This window comes from Schistocerca cancellata, chromosome 1, assembly GCF_023864275.1.
Source record: "Schistocerca cancellata isolate TAMUIC-IGC-003103 chromosome 1, iqSchCanc2.1, whole genome shotgun sequence".
Lineage (NCBI taxonomy): Eukaryota > Metazoa > Arthropoda > Insecta > Orthoptera > Acrididae > Schistocerca > Schistocerca cancellata.
This window is the reverse complement of record NC_064626.1, coordinates 1,286,656,060-1,286,677,136: the sequence shown is the minus strand read 5'-3', so window position 1 is coordinate 1,286,677,136 and position 21,077 is coordinate 1,286,656,060. Positions and strand designations below refer to the sequence as shown.

At 37.6% G+C, this 21,077-nt stretch overlaps 1 protein-coding gene across 1 annotated transcript in view; it reads left to right on the top strand.

The window, feature by feature from the left end:
• Nucleotides 1-21,077, top strand: part of LOC126095109 (serine/threonine-protein phosphatase 6 regulatory ankyrin repeat subunit A-like) — a 400,015-nt gene that overhangs the window by 194,606 nt on the left and 184,332 nt on the right. The window contains exon 10 of the mRNA XM_049909822.1: nucleotides 5,436-5,534. Coding sequence (XP_049765779.1) covers nucleotides 5,436-5,534 — 99 coding nt within the window. The remainder of the gene's footprint in view (nucleotides 1-5,435; nucleotides 5,535-21,077) is intronic.

Genomic DNA, 21,077 nt, shown 5'->3' with positions numbered 1-21,077 from the left:
CAAAGTCCGCCATCTTTGTCCCTCCCTGCGCACAGCGTCACCAAGGAATTTCCAGCCACACCGCTGGACCAGCCGTTGTGCAGCATCACGTGGTTGCTAAGCTTCTCCAAAACATGTATGGGTAGTAAAACAAGAAAAATTGCATTTTGTCAAGGAAGTACCACATTTCCTTATTACATATTAGGAAGCAAACATGCACAAGGAAAGAGCTTTGACCACAAACTGATTATATTAATAACACTATTGAGTAAATAGTAGTGATGGAATATCAGCACTTTAAAGTTAAATGCTTATTATTTTATATAGGATGTTAAGAAACAAAGATATTCTGCAATCACAGAAACTCTGTGTGTTAAATATCATAGCTGTTGTGAGTACAAATACTGATGGGAGACTTTTACATGAACCAACATAGAGATATTTTATGAATGATCTCCAGGCACACACTTTAAGCTTTATACATGTTTAACATCTAATTCCCAGCCACAAACTTTCACTTTCATCAACACAGAGATGTTAACCAAGTACTTGGTTGTCATCTACTGTTAAACGAACGAACATAACCTTGTTGTATGTGTGCTGTCCAGCTGTGGACTGCCAGATTTGGGAGATGGGTGACCATTTACAGACAGGTGTAAGAACATGATGTGATTTCCCAAACTACATAATGCTTTGTATTTTGGCTAGTTTAGATTTGACTATTTTGCATGACAACAAAGACTTTATTATTGTTTGATCTAAGAAAAATGTTTCATGTTAGCAATTCACAAAAATACATAGATTAGTATCATGCAGGTTTTCAGATCCCCTGATTATGAGTATGGAACCCATTTAGAAGTAAATATTTTATGATTATAAATTATTTGAAATCTTTAACTACTGGCTGAATTAATTAGTAAGAGGTGTTGTCTAATTCAGGAAAAAACAGAAATAAAGTTATATCATCAAAGTTTGGACTCTTGCAGCCATTAAAGAAAAATAAGCTATTGAAATTTTGAGGATCTCAACTTTTGATGTAAATTTTTTTGTAAGTTAATTAAATACAGATAATTGAAAAGATGTTTTGGAAACTTGTGAGTGTCAGCTTTCAGAAGATTGGTAACCATACCTCCTCTGCTGCTTATTTTTTGACAGTGTTTTTCCTATAACGAACCACTGTTGTAACTTTAACTAGACATCACTTTTAATTATTACTCATGCTTTCAGTAAAACCAACTGCATCATTATACTCATGACAGTAAATAAAAACAACTGAGCTATAAGTATAAATGAAACTACTTTGATTGGGTAACAATTATACATATTCCTGCACAGATTACCTAATACATTTGCAACTGTATTTGAAATAGAGTGAAAAAGAAAAGCATAGCAGGTGTATTAGTCTCCAACATGCTATGTCTCAAATTTAAAAAAAATTACTGTTTTCACCAATGTAGGAAATGACAGGTTGCTATTTACCATAAAGAAGACATGTCAAGCTGCAGACAGGCACAACTGAAAGACACTCACGTAAAGTTTTCAGCCACAGCCTTCATCAGTAAGACACACACACACACACACACACACACACACACACACACACACACACACACACACACACACACAAGGAAGCAAGCACAGCTCACACACACACTACTGCCAACTCCATCACCTCAGGCCAGTGTGCTGCTATCACATGGGCCATAAGCACTAATCTGGAGGGGTGGGGAAAGAGAAGGGATAGTAGTAGTGGGAAACTGGAAGTGATAGTAGCCTAAGGGTGGCGTCCACCAATTATCTGTGTCCTCCACTTATAAACTCTGTCAGAGTGATTCCTTCCCAGAATTCGAACACAACCTCCAATCCCTGCATAAAGCCTTAGGCCATTCCCAAAACATCTCCCCTGAATCAATTTCCCTCCTCACCCCTATGACATCCCATGCACCTACTTCAAATATGCTCCCCAAAATTCACAAATCCAGTAATCCTGAACACCCCATTGCAGCTGGTTATTGTGCCCCCACTGAAAGTATTTCAACATTCATTGACCAACACCTCCAACATATTGACCGTAATCAAGCTTTCCACACCAAAGACGCCAACCATTCCTTCACCAACTCATCACCATCCCCACTCCTTTACCTCCTGGATCCTTACTCATCACTGTTGATGCCACCTCTCTACACACTAACATCCCTGATGCCCATGTTCTTAGCACTATTGAAAATGTCCTTCAGACTCCAAACCCACTACTTCATTACTCATACACCATACTAACTTTATCCTAATTCAGAACTACTTCTCATTCGAAGGGAAGGTACATAAACATATCCTCACCACAGCCGTGAGCACCTGCCTGGCACACTCCTATGCCAACCTTTTTATGGGGCATCTAGAGGAGACCTTCATAGCCTCCTGAAACACCGAAACCCTAGTCTGATTCACGTTCATTGATGATATCTTCATGATCTGGACTCTGGGCCAAGACACCTAACTTCGTTCCTTCACAACCTCAACACCTTCTCTCCCATCTTCTTCACATGGTCCTCCTCAACCCAGCATGCCACCTTCCTAGATGTTGACCTCCTCCTCTCTGATGGCTCCATCCACACCTCTGCACATGTTAAACCCACTGACCATCAACATTACCTGCATCTTGACTGATGTCATCCCTTTCCCTCGCCAAGGCCTTCACAGACAGGCACTGTCCCTCAGACTTAGCCTGCAAATAGGTCTCCCATTCCCCTCACACACCTCAATCCTCTCACCACCTCCAAGAATCAGTCACAAAGGAGTGTCCCCTTCATCACCCAGTACCACACAGGACTGGAACAACTGAACCATGTCCTCCACCAGGGCTTTGATTACCTGTCCTTGTGACTTGAAATGAGGGACATTCTACCCAAAATACTTCCCACCCCTCCTAAAGTGGTGTTCTATTGCACACCCAACCTTCGCAACATCCTAGTCCACCCCCATGCCATTCCCAATCCCAGCCCCTTGCCACAAGGATCATATCCCTGTGGAAGACCCAGGTGCAAAACCTGCCCATTCCACCCACCTAACACTTCCATTTCAGTCCTGCCACAAGTTCATCCCACCACATCAAAGGCCAGGCCTCCTCTCAAAACAGCCATGTCATTCACCAGCTCTGCTGCAATCATTGCACTGCTCTTTATGCAGGCATGCCTACCAACTAGCTGTCCATCAGGATGAATGGGCACCGCCAAACTGTTGCCGAGAGCAAAGTAAGCCACCCTGTAGCACAACAGAACATAACACACTCGATTTCAATGACTGCTTCACTACCCAAGCTGTCTGGATCCTTCCCTCCACCACCAGCTTTTCTGAATTGCACAGATGGGAGTTATCCATACAACATATTCTTCACTCCTAAAATTATCCTAGCCTCAACCTACGGTAACATACTATCCTCACACCCTCCACCCAACTGTTTCCACTCCCTCTGTCCTATCACCTTCTCCTCATTCTGATCCCCCACCCTGTTTATTTGCAGCCCTCTGCCAATACATCCACTGATAATTTCCTGAAAAATTATTTCCACTGTCAAAAAATTTCTTTATTGAGAGGTTGAATCACACTAGTAGTTCCCGGCAGAATCCGCATTACATCTACAGATTTTTCATCATCCTCAAAAAAAAAAAAAAAAAAAAAAAAAAAAAAAAAAAAAAAAAAAAAAAAAAAAAAAAAAAAAAAAAACAGAGGTGTTGTTATGTCTAGACCATGAATCCAACAAAAGTGATGAATTAGTTTCTGCAGCTGGTAGCAATATGTTTCAAACGATACATTGAAAATTACTCTTTCCCATTTTTCCAGATTCTCATACTGATTACAAGATTTATGCAACAAACAGTCCATTTTTTTTTATTTTTGGTTCTAATTTGCCTTGTGGTTCTTGAAGACAGATATACTGCTGTGGAAACAGTAAAACCACTCATACATATCATTGACATTATCGTATATGAATGTGTCATTGCATTCATTGATTGGGCAACCAACTCCATCTTTTTTTCACCGCAAAATGATAAAGTGCAGTGTGCAAGCAGCTCTTTCACGAAACCTGACTGATCAGCATTATAAACAGCAATTGTGGGGATAACAGCGTCTTTACGTCAGCTATGAATTTCTCTATAGCAATTTCTGCCACTGGTAGCTTCTCTACATGTTTACGTGACATAAACTTGGTAATTTTGCGACTTCCTATTCTGTATGATTTCTTGAACCTGTGTAGCCAGATTGATAAAGCATGGAAATTAGCAGTGTTCATGTCATACACAATTTGGAGGGCCCAGTCTTGTTGAGATCCATTGGGAACAATGCATAGCCTCTCACGAGCAGTTCTAAATGATGTTTCACACAGTTTTTCATTCATATGGTTTCACGTTTCCATTTGGCACTCATTTCTTACTTCGTGTAACTCATTCTTCCATTTGTACAGTTCACATTCTGATTTTATGAAACTAAAATGCCTTTGCACACTGCATAACTTCAAATGTTTTTTCCCTCCTTCATTTAACCAATATTTCTTTGCCTTTTCTTTGTCACTGAAAGCTGTTGCAGTATATGTTTTTTTAGGCTTGAAAGGTATTCTTCTTTAGAACTATTACTGGCACAACTGGCATTGTCTGAACCACAATTCATGGAATCGTCACAGTTATTTCCTATTTCTTCTAATGTATCCACAATTTCAAACGAAATGTCAATATCATTCAAATGAATGTCAAGGAAATCAAATAACAAATGACACATATGTACATCCTCAGGAGAAGTAGGTGGTTTTGCCTGGCAACAACGTTCTTCATATTTCATCATTGCTAAATTGAGAACGTTAATTGGATTCCACATTACTGTGAAACTGGAAGGAAAAAAATCTCCTCAGTCTTGGCACTATGGATAAAATGTAGATAAAATATTTCCCTAACTGGTCATCATGTTACCTTGTATAGAGAATAATACAAGGGTTGGAACTTTAATAGTGGCAACTATTTATTTACAGCTCGTACGAAATGGGTACATGTTTCAAAGTTTTACTGACCTTCAAAGTAGTCACCACCATTGTGTATAACCTGTTGCCAGCAATGTGGAAATCGTAGGATACTCTTAGCAGTGCCAGTTGTGTTGACAGTTCAACTGGCGTGGTCTGTACAAAGATAATAGAGTATTACACATCATTGAATCATATATATATATAACAGAGGGAAACATTCCACATGAGAAAAATATATATAAAAACAAAGATGCTGTAACTTACCAAATGAGAAAGCGCTGGTATGTTAATAGAGACAATCGCATGAGATTGTGTTGACAAGGAACTTCCTCTTTTATATGAGACAGTGATTTAAATTCATTTTTCCTTTCTTTACTTCTTTTGTCTTTTTTCATTTAATTTTCTTGTGGATGTGTGCATACCTAACCAATTGTATTTCAATCTCCAGATGCTCAAATTGTTGATTGATGCTGGAGCAGATGTGAATTTCAAGGATAATCATGGATGGTCACCACTTCAGAGAGCTTTTTATGGTGGAAACTTTAAGGTATGGTCTCTAGTACAGTATCAAAATAAGAAATGAACCTGTGCAAGGAGGAGGATAAATTGCTACTTGCGATAAAGATAATACATTGAGTTGCAGGCAGCACAATGAGAAGACTATTATGATTTAGCTTTCAGACAAAGCCTCCTTCAGAAAAATAATGCACACGCATTACTTACACAAGCAAGCAAACACATGACTGCCTTCTCCGTCAGCTCAGATCGGAATACCATTCTGAAGAAGGCTTTCACTGAAAGCTAAATCATAAGTCTTTTCATTGTGCCTGTCTGCAACTCAATGGTCATCTTTAGAGTGAGTAGCAATTTAACCTTTTCCTGATATTGTTGATATTCCAACCTCGAGTTTCCAATGTTTGAAATGTAACTGTGTGTTACACATGCTTTTGTAGTCATACTTCATCTGTACAAATGATCTGTAGTGAGTAAAATTTAGAAAAAGATTCTAATTATTCACCAGAGTCAAGAAAAATGTGTATATCAACAGTCTGCATAGAAAATAATATCCTGGAATAGTCACATAATGACAGCATGTGGTTTTCATTTTATCGTTATAGCTCTGAATTATCTGCTATAGTGCATCTACATCTAAATCCGTATCTTGAAAGTCACGGTTAACTGCACGACAAAGGGTACTGCCCATAACACCAGTTGTTAGGGGTTCTTTCCTTTCTATTCCATTTACTTAAAGAGCACTGGAGAAATGATTGCTTATAGTATAATATTGTCCTTGTGATTCTTATGGAAGCAGTAACTAGAGGATTATAGTGTGTTCCCAGATTTCTCACTTAAGGATGGTTTTTGAAATTTTGTAAGAAGGGGTTCTCAGAAAAAATATGTATTTATTTTCAAACATCTGGCAGTGCAGTTTCTTAAAAATCTCTGTGACACTCTCCCATTGGCCAAAAAAACCTGTGACCATTCTTGCTGCCCTTTTCGCATATGGTGAATATCCCCTTTAGTCCCATTTGGTACGGATTCCACACACTTGAGCAATACTCAAGGATTGGTCACGCAAGTGTTTTGCAAGCAATCTCCTTTGCAGCCTGATTGGATTTCCCTAGTATTCTACCAATGGACCAAAGGCTGCCACCTGTTCTACCTGCAACTGATCCTTTGTGATTTTTCCATTTCATAACCCTACAAATTATTACATTCAGAAATTTTGTAAGCTGGTTAATTCCAGCTGTTGTATTAGGTGCCCAAGACAAGAGTAGCAGGAACCAAACCTCCAGCTACAGAATAACTTGGCTATATGAAAATGGCCTACTTGCACACTTACATGTGTATGTCACAGGGTAATATATTTGAAACAGAATAACTGTGGCAACACATGAGAAACAAGAACAATCATTTATTAAAATAATATACATCAAAAATACTCAGCTTTTGCTCTGTGAGAAGGTGTGGCATTGATGTCATGTTCCGAATCTGATCAAACCCAACACAGTAGATGATTACTAACTAACCTAATTGGAGTTCAGTATGGACTACAGTTAGAGAGTTTATAAGTTCAGTCTCTCAGTTGATGGACACTTTAGCTAAGACTTCAAATAAACTTCAACTCTCAAAATTATCTGTCCAACAGCTGGAACTGGACAACAACTGTAGCTGACTCGCTGAAACCACTGGAAATAACTGTAAAGAGATGTCCAGTAACTGTAGGCAGCTGCAGACAACTGGAACTGGAAATGGCCAAGTGTTGGTGTGCAGACACTTAAATCTTTTGCTTGGTGTATTAAACTGCAATGCAGTCTACATAGTGGATGCATCAAGCACTTCACAGTGATTTGCAAAAAACGTGGATTTAGATTTTATTTATTTATTATCATCCCAATGATCACATTTGTGATATAGGATTTGTCAGGGTACATTTTAACAACTATATAATATCTTTACAAAATTGTTATCTGTGCTGAATTCATATGAATCTATCTTATGTTTCATACAATATACAACTAATAAGTGTTTTTATAACATATTTCTTACGTGCTTGACAGACATATTCACTGATGTAATTTCATTTGTCACATTAACTTAAACATATATTCTTATATAATAGAGGGAAACATTCCACGCGGGAAAAATATATTTAAAAACAAAGATGTGTATGTATGTGTCTGTTTGTGTTTCTATCGACCTGCCAGCGCTTTCGTATGGTAAGTCACATCTTTGTTTTTAAATAACCATATATTCTTATACAGTTGTGCAGAGATATTCACTTATGCTGTAATAACATTTTTCAAGCATGTGGTTCTTGATAACAGTTTTAAATTTATCCTCATTTTCCAGCTCTTTGATATGTTTTGGTAGTGCATTAAAAAGTTTGATGCCTTGATTACTTACATGTTTCTGACTTCGGATCCTTGTTACAGCTTGTATGTGGAGATCCTTACATTGCCGTGTATCGTAATTGTGGTAGTCTGTGTCGGTTTTCATTTTGTCACGATTTCTTTTGATACGAGCAGACATTTCAGAATGTATAATGATGGAATTGTTAAAATTTTCAATGCTTTAAAAAGGGGCCTACAATGTGTTTGAGGTGGGCTCTGGGTCATTATCCGAATAGCGCATTTTTGTAATTTGAAACTCTCATTTAGATGACAATTTGTTTTTCCCCAGAATACTATCCCATAGGATGCAATGGACTGAAAATAGCCAAAATATACTGATCTGGTACAGTCATTACTACAAACTCTTGAAATTATTCGAAGTACAAAACGTGCTGAATTTAGTTTTAGTGCTAAGCTCACCACATGGTCCTTCCAGCTAATCTTCTCATCAATGTGCATACCCAGGAATTTTGCACACTGTACTCTTTCAAGTTGTTTGCCCTCCATGGTGGGATTTAGGTTGTCACGTTCACTTATTTTTCCATATTGCACATATTGGCTTTTTTTTGCGTTCTGTGTTAGCTTGTTAGCACTAAACCATTTTTGTATATCTTGTAGGACATGGTCCACAGTACTGTGCAATGACTGCTTCACATCACTAACTATTAAACTAGTATCATCAGCAAATAACATGATTATAGCCTTTCTCTCTGACACATTAATGTAAATGAGGAACAGCAAGGGGCGTAATACACTTCCTTGGGGTACTCCTACTGTGACCTCCCTTGGATCTGATCTTAGTTTAATTTTTTGATTAATATTTGGTGCTGTAATTTCAACCACCTGCATCCTCTTTTCCAGATAAGACTCAAATGTAAATGTATTATATTAGAAAACTCTCAGCTATAATGACAAAATGAAAACCACATGCTCTAAGTTTCAGCCATCTCTGTGGTGCCAGACTCAGTTGTTGGTGGACAAGTGGCCTATTTGAATGTGTTTTAGTGGAAGTACAAAGTAGTTGCTGGTATGTGCACCAGCTAGGAAACCAAGGACCATACCATGTGTGCTGTGGCTGCTTATTGTGTGGCACATGTGACTCATTGATATTATAGTCATTGTATTCTGTGTGGTTTTGTTTTGTGGGCTGTACATTTTTACATTTATGAACATTTAAAGTAAGCTGCCAGTTTTTGCATCTCTTTGAAATGTTATCAAGATCTGACTAAATATCTGTGCATCTTTCCTTAGACAGAACTTCTTTATAGATAATGAATTCATCTTCAAAAAAGTCTGAGATTAGATAATAAATGTAGGTGTGGTACTGAGACAAGTGTGTTCTGAAAGTCATAAAGTACAGCATCTAGCTGACTCCTTGATCCATGGCTTTCAGGAAGTCTTGTGGAGTGTGAGCTAAGTTTTACGTATTGTTCTTTTCAGTATCCATCTTCATTGGCATGAAGATCATTTTGATTGAGAAATATCATTATGTTTGAGCTCAGAATATGTGTTATGGTACTACAATAAACTAGTTTGACCTGTGCTTTTTCCCAACTTCAAGGCATGGTTTCTCATTTGAGGTGCATATGATAAGTCATGGTAAAAAAAGAGTGGTTACAAGCCACAAATTCAGTACAGAATCTATAGAAATTCCATCGGGCTTTAGATCTTTGTTAGTTGTAGCAACTAACATATATATAAAAATCACTCATCTTTTCAGTGATGCAAGAACTGAACTGAGTCAGTATTATTATTATTATCATGTATGATGAGGTGAGTTATGCAAAAACCCTGTATCTGGTTTATAATAAATAGTAGCTCTGCAGTTTGGCTTCATGAAGCTGTGGTGTTACATATCACTCCAGTAGAGTGATGTTCAATCCTATGTCTGTCTAGCTGACAAGTGGTATCACAACTTTTAAGCAATGTAGCAATTTAGCTGTGAAGAGCTTAAATTTGTTATGTATTTTTATATGTAAAGGGTGTAAGGAAGGATGCCATATGTCTTCATTGTGGGGCAGTGGTTGCTGTAATTTCACAAGATGAAATACCTGCGAGGGTATTTGTGCAAATCTACACATCATCATTACAGGAGGGAGTAACACAGCAAACCCAGAGCAAATGACTGCAGCATAACAATACTGCAAGAGACTCAGGCAGAAACAGAAGCAGCATATAAAATATTATGAAATTAAGTGATGTAACATGTTGTCAAACTGACATATACAGTGTAATGTGAATGTTTCTTTTGGTGTAAAGTCTCATTTAAAAGACTTTTTGCATGTTATGAAAGTTATGAAACAATATACAGAGATTGTTAAAGAATAAACTCCTTGTACACTGGTGTCCAGAATTAAAGCAAAAAACTGCTATTTCCTCATCTTGTGTCTAGTTCATGGTATAATCATACAAGCTGTCAACAGATATCCAAACAATTGTGTTCTGCATGGAAAATGGCATTCTTGTTAGTGGACAACCACATCAATGAAGACGTCAGGGCACCTATCAAATGTAGTAGGGTTTGCCCACTACAGATGGCCCACATCTGCAATCACTGTGTATACCATTACTGACAGTGCAGTATGGAACAAAGAAGATGCTTATTCTGCGGTGCAGGGCCATAAGGAGAACGGAACCAGGACAGTCACAATCTGATGAGGCTTGATGGCTTAAAGTGAATCATTCTGTTGTTTCTCAGATGTGACAACAATTTATAGCAACCAAAACAGTACCCCAAAGACCAGGACAGGGCAACCAATTGTGATATCAGAAAGAGAAGACTGTTATTTGGTGTAAGGGCATGATGGTACTGCCTAAGTACTGCTCGGCAACTGGCATCTGACCTCGCAGCATCCACTGGATGTGTTGCATCAAGACAAACAATGTACAGAAGACTTCAGTGGAATGGCCTTTATTGTTGGAGACCTGCTGTATGTGAATCTTCGGCATATCTTCACAGAAGGGAACATCTAGAGTGGAGCCATAAACACTGGGCAGTCAAACAATGAGCCTATGTTCTTTTCACAGATGAGTCCAGATTTGCTCTAGAGAGTGATCGTCAATGCATTTGCATCTGGAGGGAATGTGGAACATGATTACGAGACCCAAACATTATGGAAAGAGACCGATATCAAGGATGATCCCTAGTGTTGTGTGTAAGGATTATGTTGACCACATGAACATCTCTTCATGAAATAGTATGGGTGAATCAGCAAGGCTTAACTGCTGTCACACATCGTGATGAGATCTTGAGACCTCATGTGCAGCTGTTGAGGGTGTGTGGGCTCAGACTTTGTGTTGATAGATGATAATGATTGACCTCATAGATCAAAACAGAAGATACTGCATGTATGGCAAGGCTTGCTCGCTCTCCAGATTTTAATCCCATAGAGCATGTCTGGCATGCACTGGGAAGACAAGTTGCATCACATCAGCAGCCGCCAACCACTCTCCAAGATTTTCGAGCAGCTCTCCAGGAAGAATGAGTGTTATTGCTTCAACATGAGACTGATGGCATCATTCACAGCATATGTCATCACTAACATATCTGTATTGCTCCCAGAGGTGGTCACACCCCATACTGAGCACATTAACCAGTTATCGGAATGTGTATGAAAATCTGTTAAGTTGGAAAAAACGAAGAACATTTTTGTCTACTTTTATGTATATTGTAGTTGTTTACATTCTGTATTCTTTACATTGTTTCTACTTTACTATCACCTGTTTGTACTGTTTTGTGGTAAAATGAACACAACCATGCAAAATTTATATTTGTTGCTATAATTTTGGACACCAGTGTACTTATTTATAAAATTCCATATATCTTGCTGCAGCTTTATTCCATCGTTACCCAAGAATGTCACCACGACAAAATCCGATAGACCTTAAAACATAACAAGCTTTTGTAGCTACGTTTCAATTACTTCACTTGCTGATTGTTGAAATGATATGAGTCATCAGTGTGCGCTTAATTATTGTGCACTGACAGGCACTGTGTTCACCTATAAATGACATAGTCCAAATGCAGTTAAATACTTTTAAGATATGTTTACTATGTCACATCACAAATAAGACAAAACTTACTGCCCACAAAAATTGATTCAAGACTGATGTGACACAGGTTTGACACTGATCTAACATGGCAACTACCATCTTTCCTTATATAACATACTACAATTAAAAGATCTTTCTACAAATTGTTTAAATCAAACATAATTAAACTTACAACTGAAATTTATTTGCTTTTGCAATACTGATTACAGATTTTTGCTTGACAAATGAAGCCACCAGGTCTGCCATAATTAGTGTGTTAAAATAAATTGGCTTTTAGGGTCACTTTTCATGAAATATTAACTGTTAACAATATGTTAACTACTTCCATTAATTATTTCAGTGGTTCATGGTGTGGGTTCCTGTAGTCATGTCCTAGTTCATGAACCACGGGCAACGTATGTGTGGCCAAGTAAGTGGTCCTGACAGTCGGGATACCAGCTACTTTGGAATAAGGCTGGGCATCTCGGACATATTCTGAGTCGTGGTCACCTTTGTGCTCATACGGCAAAGACTACTAAATCCACCGGTTAGTCCCTCAACCGTTAGGGGTAAAACTCAATGGGACTCGGGGCAAGTAAGGCTAGCAACCTACTTCCCTGGTACTTTAAATATTAGGCTGGCAACAATCAGAGCAAAATGCCTCGGACCTATGGAGGTGACGGAGTCCCACCTCTAACTGACAAACCAGGGACTCCTAAGATACGACTTGGCAAACAAATGGTAATGAGATGGGGAGCCATTAATATCAATGTGGGCTACTCTGGGAAGAAGGTAGAGCTGGCAGAGGCTGCAAGTAAGATGGGGCTGGACATTTTAGCTGTTAGTGACATTCGGGTAAGGGGTGAGAAAGAAGAGGAAGTGGGAGAATACAAGGTTCTACCTGTCAGGAGTCAAAGCAGGAATAGCACGATGGGGTGTAAGGCTTTACATTAGGAAAGAAATGGAACCCAGTGTAGTTGCAGTAAGGTATGTAAACGAATGACTGATGTGGATAGATTTGACAGTGTCTAGCAAGAAAATTAGGATTGTGTCAGTATATTCGCATTGTGAAGGGCCAGATCAAGATAAGATGGATAGTTCTTATGAGGCACTCAGTGATGTAGTTGTTAGAGTAAAGGACAAGGACAGTCAGTGTTCTGCTCATGGGTGATTTTAATGCCAGGATTGGAAATCGAACAGAAGGGTATGAAAAGGTTATGGGTAAATTTGGAGAGGATATGGAGGCTAACAGGAACGGGAAGCAACTCTTGGATTTCTGTGCCAGTATGGGCTTAGTAATCACAAACTCCTTTTTTAGACATAAGAACATTCACCGGTATACTTGGGAAGGCAGGGGAACCAGATCTGTCATTGACTATATAATAACAGATCAGGAATTCAGGAAGGCTGTGAGGGATACACGTGTTTTCAGGCGATTCTTTGATGACACTGATCATTATTTAATCTGCAGTGAAATTGGGATTGTGAGGCTGAAAGTGCAGGTGGTCAGGTCCATATGTAGGAGGATAAGAGTGGAGAAACTTCAGGATAAGGAAATCAGGCACAAGTACATAACAGCGATCTCAGAAAGGTACCAGTTAGTTGAATGTAGTCAATTACAGTCATTGGAAAAGGAATGGACAAGGTACAGGGACACAGTACTAGAAGTGGCTAAAGAATGTCTTGGAAAAGTAGTGTGTAAAAGTAGGATGAAGCAAACAGCTTGGTGAAATGACACAGTCAAGGCAGCCTGTAAAAGGAAAAAGAAGGCATATCAAAAATGGCTACATACTAGAATTCAGGTAGACAGAGAAAGTTATGTTGAAGAAAGAAACAAAGCCAAACAGATAATTGCAGCATCCAAGAAGAAATCTTGGGAAGACTTTGGAAACAGGTTGGAGACTATGGGTCAAGCTGCAGGAAAACCATTCTGGAGTGTAATTAGCAGTCTTAGAAAGGGAGGTAAGAAGGAAATGACAAGTATTTAGGATAGGTCAGGAAAACTGCTGGTAAATCCTGTGGATGCCTTGGGCAGATGGAGGGAATATTTTGAAGAGTTGCTCAATGTAGGTGAAAATACGATCAGCAGTGTTTCAGATTTTGAGGTAGAATGGGATAGGAATGATGATGGAAATAGGATCACATTTGAGGAAGTGGAGAAAATGGTCAATAGATTGCAGTGCAATAAAGCAGCTGGGGTGGATGAAATTAAGTTGGAACTCATCAAATACAGTGGAATTTCAGGTCTTAAATGGCTACACAGGATAATTGAAATGGCCTGGGAGTCGGGACAGGTTCCATCAGACTGGACAAAAGCAGTAATCACACCAATCTTTAAACATGGAAATAGAAAAGATTGTAACAACTACAGAGGTATCTCTTTAATCTCTTGCGAGTAAAATCTTCTCAGGTATTGTTGAAAGAAAAGTATTAGTTGAGGACAAATTGGATGAAAATCAGTGTGGGTTTAGGCCTCTTAGAGGTTGTCAGGACCAGATCTTTAGCTTACGGCAAATAATGGAGAAGTGTTATGAGTGGAACAGGGAATTGTATCTATGCTTTATAGATCTAGAAAAGGCATATGACTGGGTTCCTAGGAGGAAGTTATTGTCTGTTCTATGAGATTATGGAATACGAGGCAAACTTTTGCAAGCAATTAAAGGTCTTTACATGGATAGTCAGGCAGCAGTTAGAGATGACGGTAAATTGAGTTAATGGTTCAGAGTAGTTTCAGGGGTAAGAAAAGGCTGCAACCTGTCTCCACTATTGTTCGTATTATTTATGGATCATATGTTGAAAACAATAGACTGGCTGGGTGAGATCAAGATATGTGAACACAAAATAAGTAATCTTGCATATGCGGATGACTTAGTTGTGATGGCAGATTCGATTGAAAGTTTGCAAAGTAATATTTCAGAGCTAGATCAGAAATGTAAGAACTATGGTATGAAGATTAGCATCTCCAAAACGAAAGTAATGTCAGTGGGAAAGAAATATAAACAGATTGAATGCCAAATAGGAGGAACAAAGTTAGAACAGGTGGACGGTTTCAAGTACTTAGGATGCATATTCTCACAGGATGGCAACATAGTGAAAGAACTGGAAGCGAGGTGTAGCAAAGCTAATGCAGTGAGCACTCAGCTACAATCTACTCTCTTCTGCAAGAAGGAAGTCAGTACCAAGACTAAGTTATCTGTGCACCGTTTAATCTTTTGACCAACTTTGTTGTATGGGAGCGAAAGCTGGGTGGATTCAGGTAACCTTATCAACAAGGTTGAGGTTACAGATATGAAAGTAGCTAGGATGATTGCAGGTACTAGTAGATGGGAACAATGGCAGGAGGGTGTCCACAATGAGGAAATCAAAGAAAAACTGGGAATGAAGTCTATAGATGTAGCAGTCAGGGCGAACAGGCTTAGATGGTGGGGTCATGTTACATGCATGGGAGAAGCAAGGACACCCAAGAGACTCATGGGTTCAGAAGTAGAGGGTAGGAGGAGTCAGGGCAGACCACGGAGAAGGTACCTGGATTTGGTTAAGAATGATTTTGAAGGAATAGGTATAACATCAGAAGAGGCACCAATGTTAGCACTGAATAGGGGATCATGGAGGAATTTTATAAGGGGGCTATGCTCCAGACTGAACGCTGATTGGCATAATCAGTCTTAAATGATGATGATGATGATTAATTATTTCATAATTACATAATGACTTTTGATGCTAATATGATTTCGGTATCTTTACATTGACTTCTGTCATTATTACTACAGCTGTTTTGTATGCTGTTCTTAAAAAGAATGTCTCTGTGTTTTTACGTTTCGTTTAACATACTTTGGCTTTGTAGTACAGACTTTCTATAAATGGACCATAATTGAATATTATACACTTAATTTCATCATAAGTTAATTAGTCTTCGTAAATAGATTAGATTAGATTAGATTTACTTTCATTCCAATTGATCCGTAGTGAGGAGGTCCTCCAGGATGTGGAACATGTCAGAAAAACAACAATACATGACAATTATTTACAACTAAAACAAATAAGCTAATGTACCATTCCACAGGTCCCAAGTGGAATGATCGTCATTTTTTAATGAACACTAAGAGTCATTTTACAAATACTATTGCACTGAATTTAAAATAAAAAAGTTTTTTATTTATTTATAAGGTAAGAAACATGTAATACAACTACTGTAATACTTATTTACAATGAACACATTACTGCACTGAAATGGTGCAGAAGTTAGATTATACTTACACACTTACACACACACAAGCACACACACACAAATTTTCAGTGAACACATTACTGCACTGAAATTGTGCAGAAGTTATGTTGTACTTATATACAAATCAGTTGGTTTTACTAAGAAATTCATCAATGGAGTAGAAGGAGTTGGCCACCAATAAATCCTTTAGGCTTCTCTTAAACTGAATTTCATTGGTTGTTAAGCTTTTTATGGCTGCTGGCAAGTTATTGAAAATGTGTGTTCCTGAATAATGCACACCTTTTTGTACAAGACTAAGTGACTTTAAATCCTTGTGAAGATTATTCTTATTTCTAGTATTGATTCCATGAATTGAGCTGTTGGTTTGAAAAAGTGATATATTTTTAATGACAAATTTCATTAAGGAATAAATATATTGGGAAGCTGTAGTTAGTATCCCTAGTTCCCTAAACAGGCTTCTGCAGGATGTTCTTGAGTTCACACCACATATAATTCTTACTGCACGTTTTTGTGCCCGGAAAACTTTAGCTTGGCTTGATGAATTACCCCAAAAAATAATCCCATATGACATTATGGAATGAAAGTAAGCATAGTATGCCAGCTTTTTCATTTTTATATCCCCTATGTCTGACAAAATTCACATTGCAAACAGAGATTTGTTAAGACGCTTCAGCAGTTCTGTGGTGTGCTCCTCCCAGTTGAATTTATTATCAAGCTGTAATCCCAAGAATTTAACACCGTCCACTTCTTCCATCTTCTTGTCATCATATGTTAGACATATACTCTTGGGACACCCCTTACAAGTTCTGAACTGCATGTAGTGTGTTTTTTCAAAGTTTAGTGACAAAGAATTGGCTAGGAACCAGTGATTAATGTCCGCAAATATTTTATTGGCTGATCTTTCTAGGACTACACTTGATTTGCTATTTATTGCAATGTTTGTATCATCAGCAAACAAAACAAACTTGGCATCTGGTAATGTTACTGATGAAAGGTCATTGATATACACAAGAAAAAGTAAGGGCCCCAAAATGGAACCTTGTGGGACCCCACATGTAATTAGTTCCCAGTTGGATGATGCCTGATAGCTTGATACATGTCTCTTTCCTAATAACACCCTTTGTTTCCTGCCAGAGATATAAGATTTGAACCATTTTGCAGCATTTCCTGTTACACTATAATATTCTAGTTTACTTAAAAGGATATTGTGATTTACACAGTCAAATGCCTTTGACAGATCACAAAATATACCAGTTGCCTGCAATTTTTTGTCTAATGAATTAAGTACATTTTCACTGTAAGTGTAGATAGCCTTCTCAATATCAGAACCTTTTAGAAATCCAAACTGTGACTTTGACAGTATGTTATTTGAGATAAGATGGTTATAAAGACGACTGTACATTACTTTTTCGAAAATTTTTGAGAATGCTGGCAACAGTGAAATTGGACAGAAATTTGATGCTATTTCTTTATCTCCCTTCTTAAACAGTGGCTTAACTTCAGCATATTTCAGCCATTCAGGAAATATTCCACTGATAAACGACTGGTTACACAGATAGCTTAATATGTTACTTAGCTCAGAATCACATTCTTTAATTAACTTTGTTGATATTTCATCATACCCACTAGATGTTTTTGATTTTAAAGATTTTATGATGGACATTATTTCTGTTGGGGTAGTGAGGGTCAAATTCATATTATGGAAGTTACTTGAAATGTCTGGTCTAAGGTAATCCATAGCAGCATCTACCGAACCTGACAACCCCATCTTTTCAGTAACAGTTATAAAATGTTTGTTAAAAAGTTCTGCAACACTATACACATCTGTCACCAATGCATCATTTACTCTTAATGCTATTTGTTCCTCTTCATGTCTGGTTCTACCGGTCTCCTCCTTCACTATATCCCATATTGTCTTTATTTTGTTATCTGATATGACTATCTTTTCCTTGTAATATATTTGCTTTGACATCCGTATTACAGTCTTTAATATTTTGCAGTATTTCTTATAATGTGCTATAGCATCAACAGTGGAAATGTTTCGGATTGACAGATACAGTTTTCTTTTGGTTTTACAAGATACCCCTATTCCTCGAGTAATCCATGGCTTCTTTGTAGACTTTGCTCTAACCTTGGTAAGTTTTGGGGGAAAGCAGTGTTCGAATAAGGTAAGCACTTTATTAGCAAAAATGATATATTTTTCATTCATGCCATGAGCACTGTAAACATCAGTCCAGTGAATGTCTCTGAGGAGTGTCCTAAAATAATCAATTTTTGGCTTACTGATTACCCTCTTGAGCTCAGATTTAACAGATTTTATATCCTGTTCAGTATTAACATTTAACAGAAGGAACTGCATGTCATGGTCTGAGAGGCCATTGACTATTGGTTTTGTAATATAATTTTGTTCATTTGACTTTTCTATAAAGATATTATCAATGGCTGTTTGTGAGCAAGTGGCTATCCTAGTGGGGAACTTTACTGTGGGAATTAAGTTGAATGATAGTGTTACTAACTCAAATAAGTTCTTATTGGGAGAGTCTTTAAGGAAATCTACATTGAAATCACCAGCAACCACTATTTCTTTGTTTTTGGTTGTTAAATGGGCCAGTACAGCTTCAAGGTGGTTTACAAACAGATTAAAGTTACCTGCAGGTGCTCGATATACACTTAATATTATGAAAGATTTTTTGTGAAAATCTAATTCTGTTGCACATGCTTCCATATGCTGTTCTAGGCAAAATTTATGAATGTCTATGTTCTTAAATTTATGACAGTTCCTGATGAATGTGGCAACTCCTCCTTTCTCCATTTCTGATCTACAAAAGTGAGATGCTAACCTAAACCCCGTAACACTTAAAAGTTCTATACCAGTGGTCACATGATGTTGAGAGAGGCAGATTATGTCAGCTGGGTTTGAAGACTCTAATTCATCTATGCAGATAGTTAATTCATTAATTTTATTTCTCAGTCCTCGAATATTTTGATGCAATAAAGATAGCTGACATTTCACATTGACTGAGTTAAAATTGGGTGGAGTTAAAATATCTGCTGACAGTTGAAAATTCTTAACCAATGGCTGTTTATGTTGATGTAATAAGCTGGAATTATGTTTTTTGATTTCTTTCTCAAACTGAAGGTTTGTCTCAGTTCTAACCTCTCTTAAAATTTGTTTTCTTTCTGTCCTCCCTACCCTAAAAAAGGGTCTTTTCTGAATCCTATAACCACTGGTATTTTACCACTCATGACAGTGCCTCCCCCCTTTAACTTTCCTGCTATTTCCCCAGCCAATTTACCCTTCCCCTTCCTGTTGAGGTGAAGGCCATGCCTAGTATAATCCCACCTACTGATAGAATCAACTTGAACCACACCAATGTGTGACCCCGCACCCGACATGAGCAGCCGTTCCAGCTCCAAATTAACTCTCTTGACAGAAGAGTTCAAATGAGGTCGGTCATGGCGCCCAAGAACAGATACAAACTCAACACTGGTATGCTTCGATGCTGATGCAATCTTCGCCAGGTCACACTCTATGCTGTACCCAGGATCTCTGTCAATACTGTTACCTGCCCCACCCACTATAACCACGGTGTCTTCCTTAGTAAAATCTTTGCAAAGTGATCCTAAATCCTCTGTCACCTGCTCCAGACCAGCACTAGGTTTAAAAAAATTGGTGACCTGGTATTCTGATCCTAGTTCATCCTGCAAGAGTAAGTGTATAATAATGCAATTGAAAGTTTTGCATACGTAATGATTGTCCGATAACATAATAATTTTCAAAATGTATGGCATCATTCTCTATGTTTTATACTGTCCCATTTTGCTACAAGAAGAGATTTGTGGCTACCCTAATACTGTAAGAATTATTGTTCTAAAATTCGAAAATTTATTGAAAACAAGAAAGTCTTACATACTATGTCCAAAATTATCAACTGAGTTAGCCCCTTTCATAACCATAATGTACTGTAGATCTGTTCAACAAAAACCTTAGTCCAATATTTGGAAGAAAACAAGAGTCACAACCATCTGCAAAAAGCATAGCTGAAGTGATCCATAAAACTACTCTCCTGTATCATTGGTATCCTTATGTTTTAGAATCTTAGAGAATATTCTGAGCTCAAAAAAATGAGGTATATCTAGCAGGATGATCTTTTTTGATAGCAAATAGTAAGTATTCCAGCTCCTCACTATATCTGGGTTCGAGTCCCTCTCTGGCAAATTTTTTATTGTCACCACATATTCATTACATTACACATTGCATTGTATCTGAATGGTCTCCATTAACTTAAGTTGATGGCACTATTCCCACATGTCGCGAGGCAGAACCTGTGGTAGTTGTGGTGATAAATTTGAGATGGATAGATCAGTGACAATCTGTCTGATTCATGTCTGAAGGCATACTCAGTGGCCTAACGGGTAACTTGACTGCTTGTGATAGATAGGAAACCTTCCAAGTTCTACTCTCAGGAATTTATTGTTGATGCTAATTACACATTACAACTTTTAGCAATAGCTGATAAGACATGCATTTACTTTATTTTTAAATTTGTAGGAATCCCTATTGCTTGTGCTATTTTTATAGAAAGCGTTTTAAGGGTGAATATAACAAAAAATGTAAACATTTGTTTTAAAAAATCATTACAGCCATATTTATTAATGTGAAAATCTAAAATTTTGCATGTGTAAAGCAAAAGAGCTGTGTTTAAATGGAAAAATATAATAAAATATTCAGGATTAATATTTTGCCAGAAATTTGATTTTTAATGTCTTTTTTAAAATAAAAAGCTATAACTCAAATTATAATCATGCAATTAATCTGAAAATTTAGCTATAGTGTCCTGAGAAGGTTATAAGACAACTGAACTACAGTTATTAAATTATGGTACAAATTGTATCATTAACAGAGTTTTTAATTTTGCACATCCAAAATTAACTT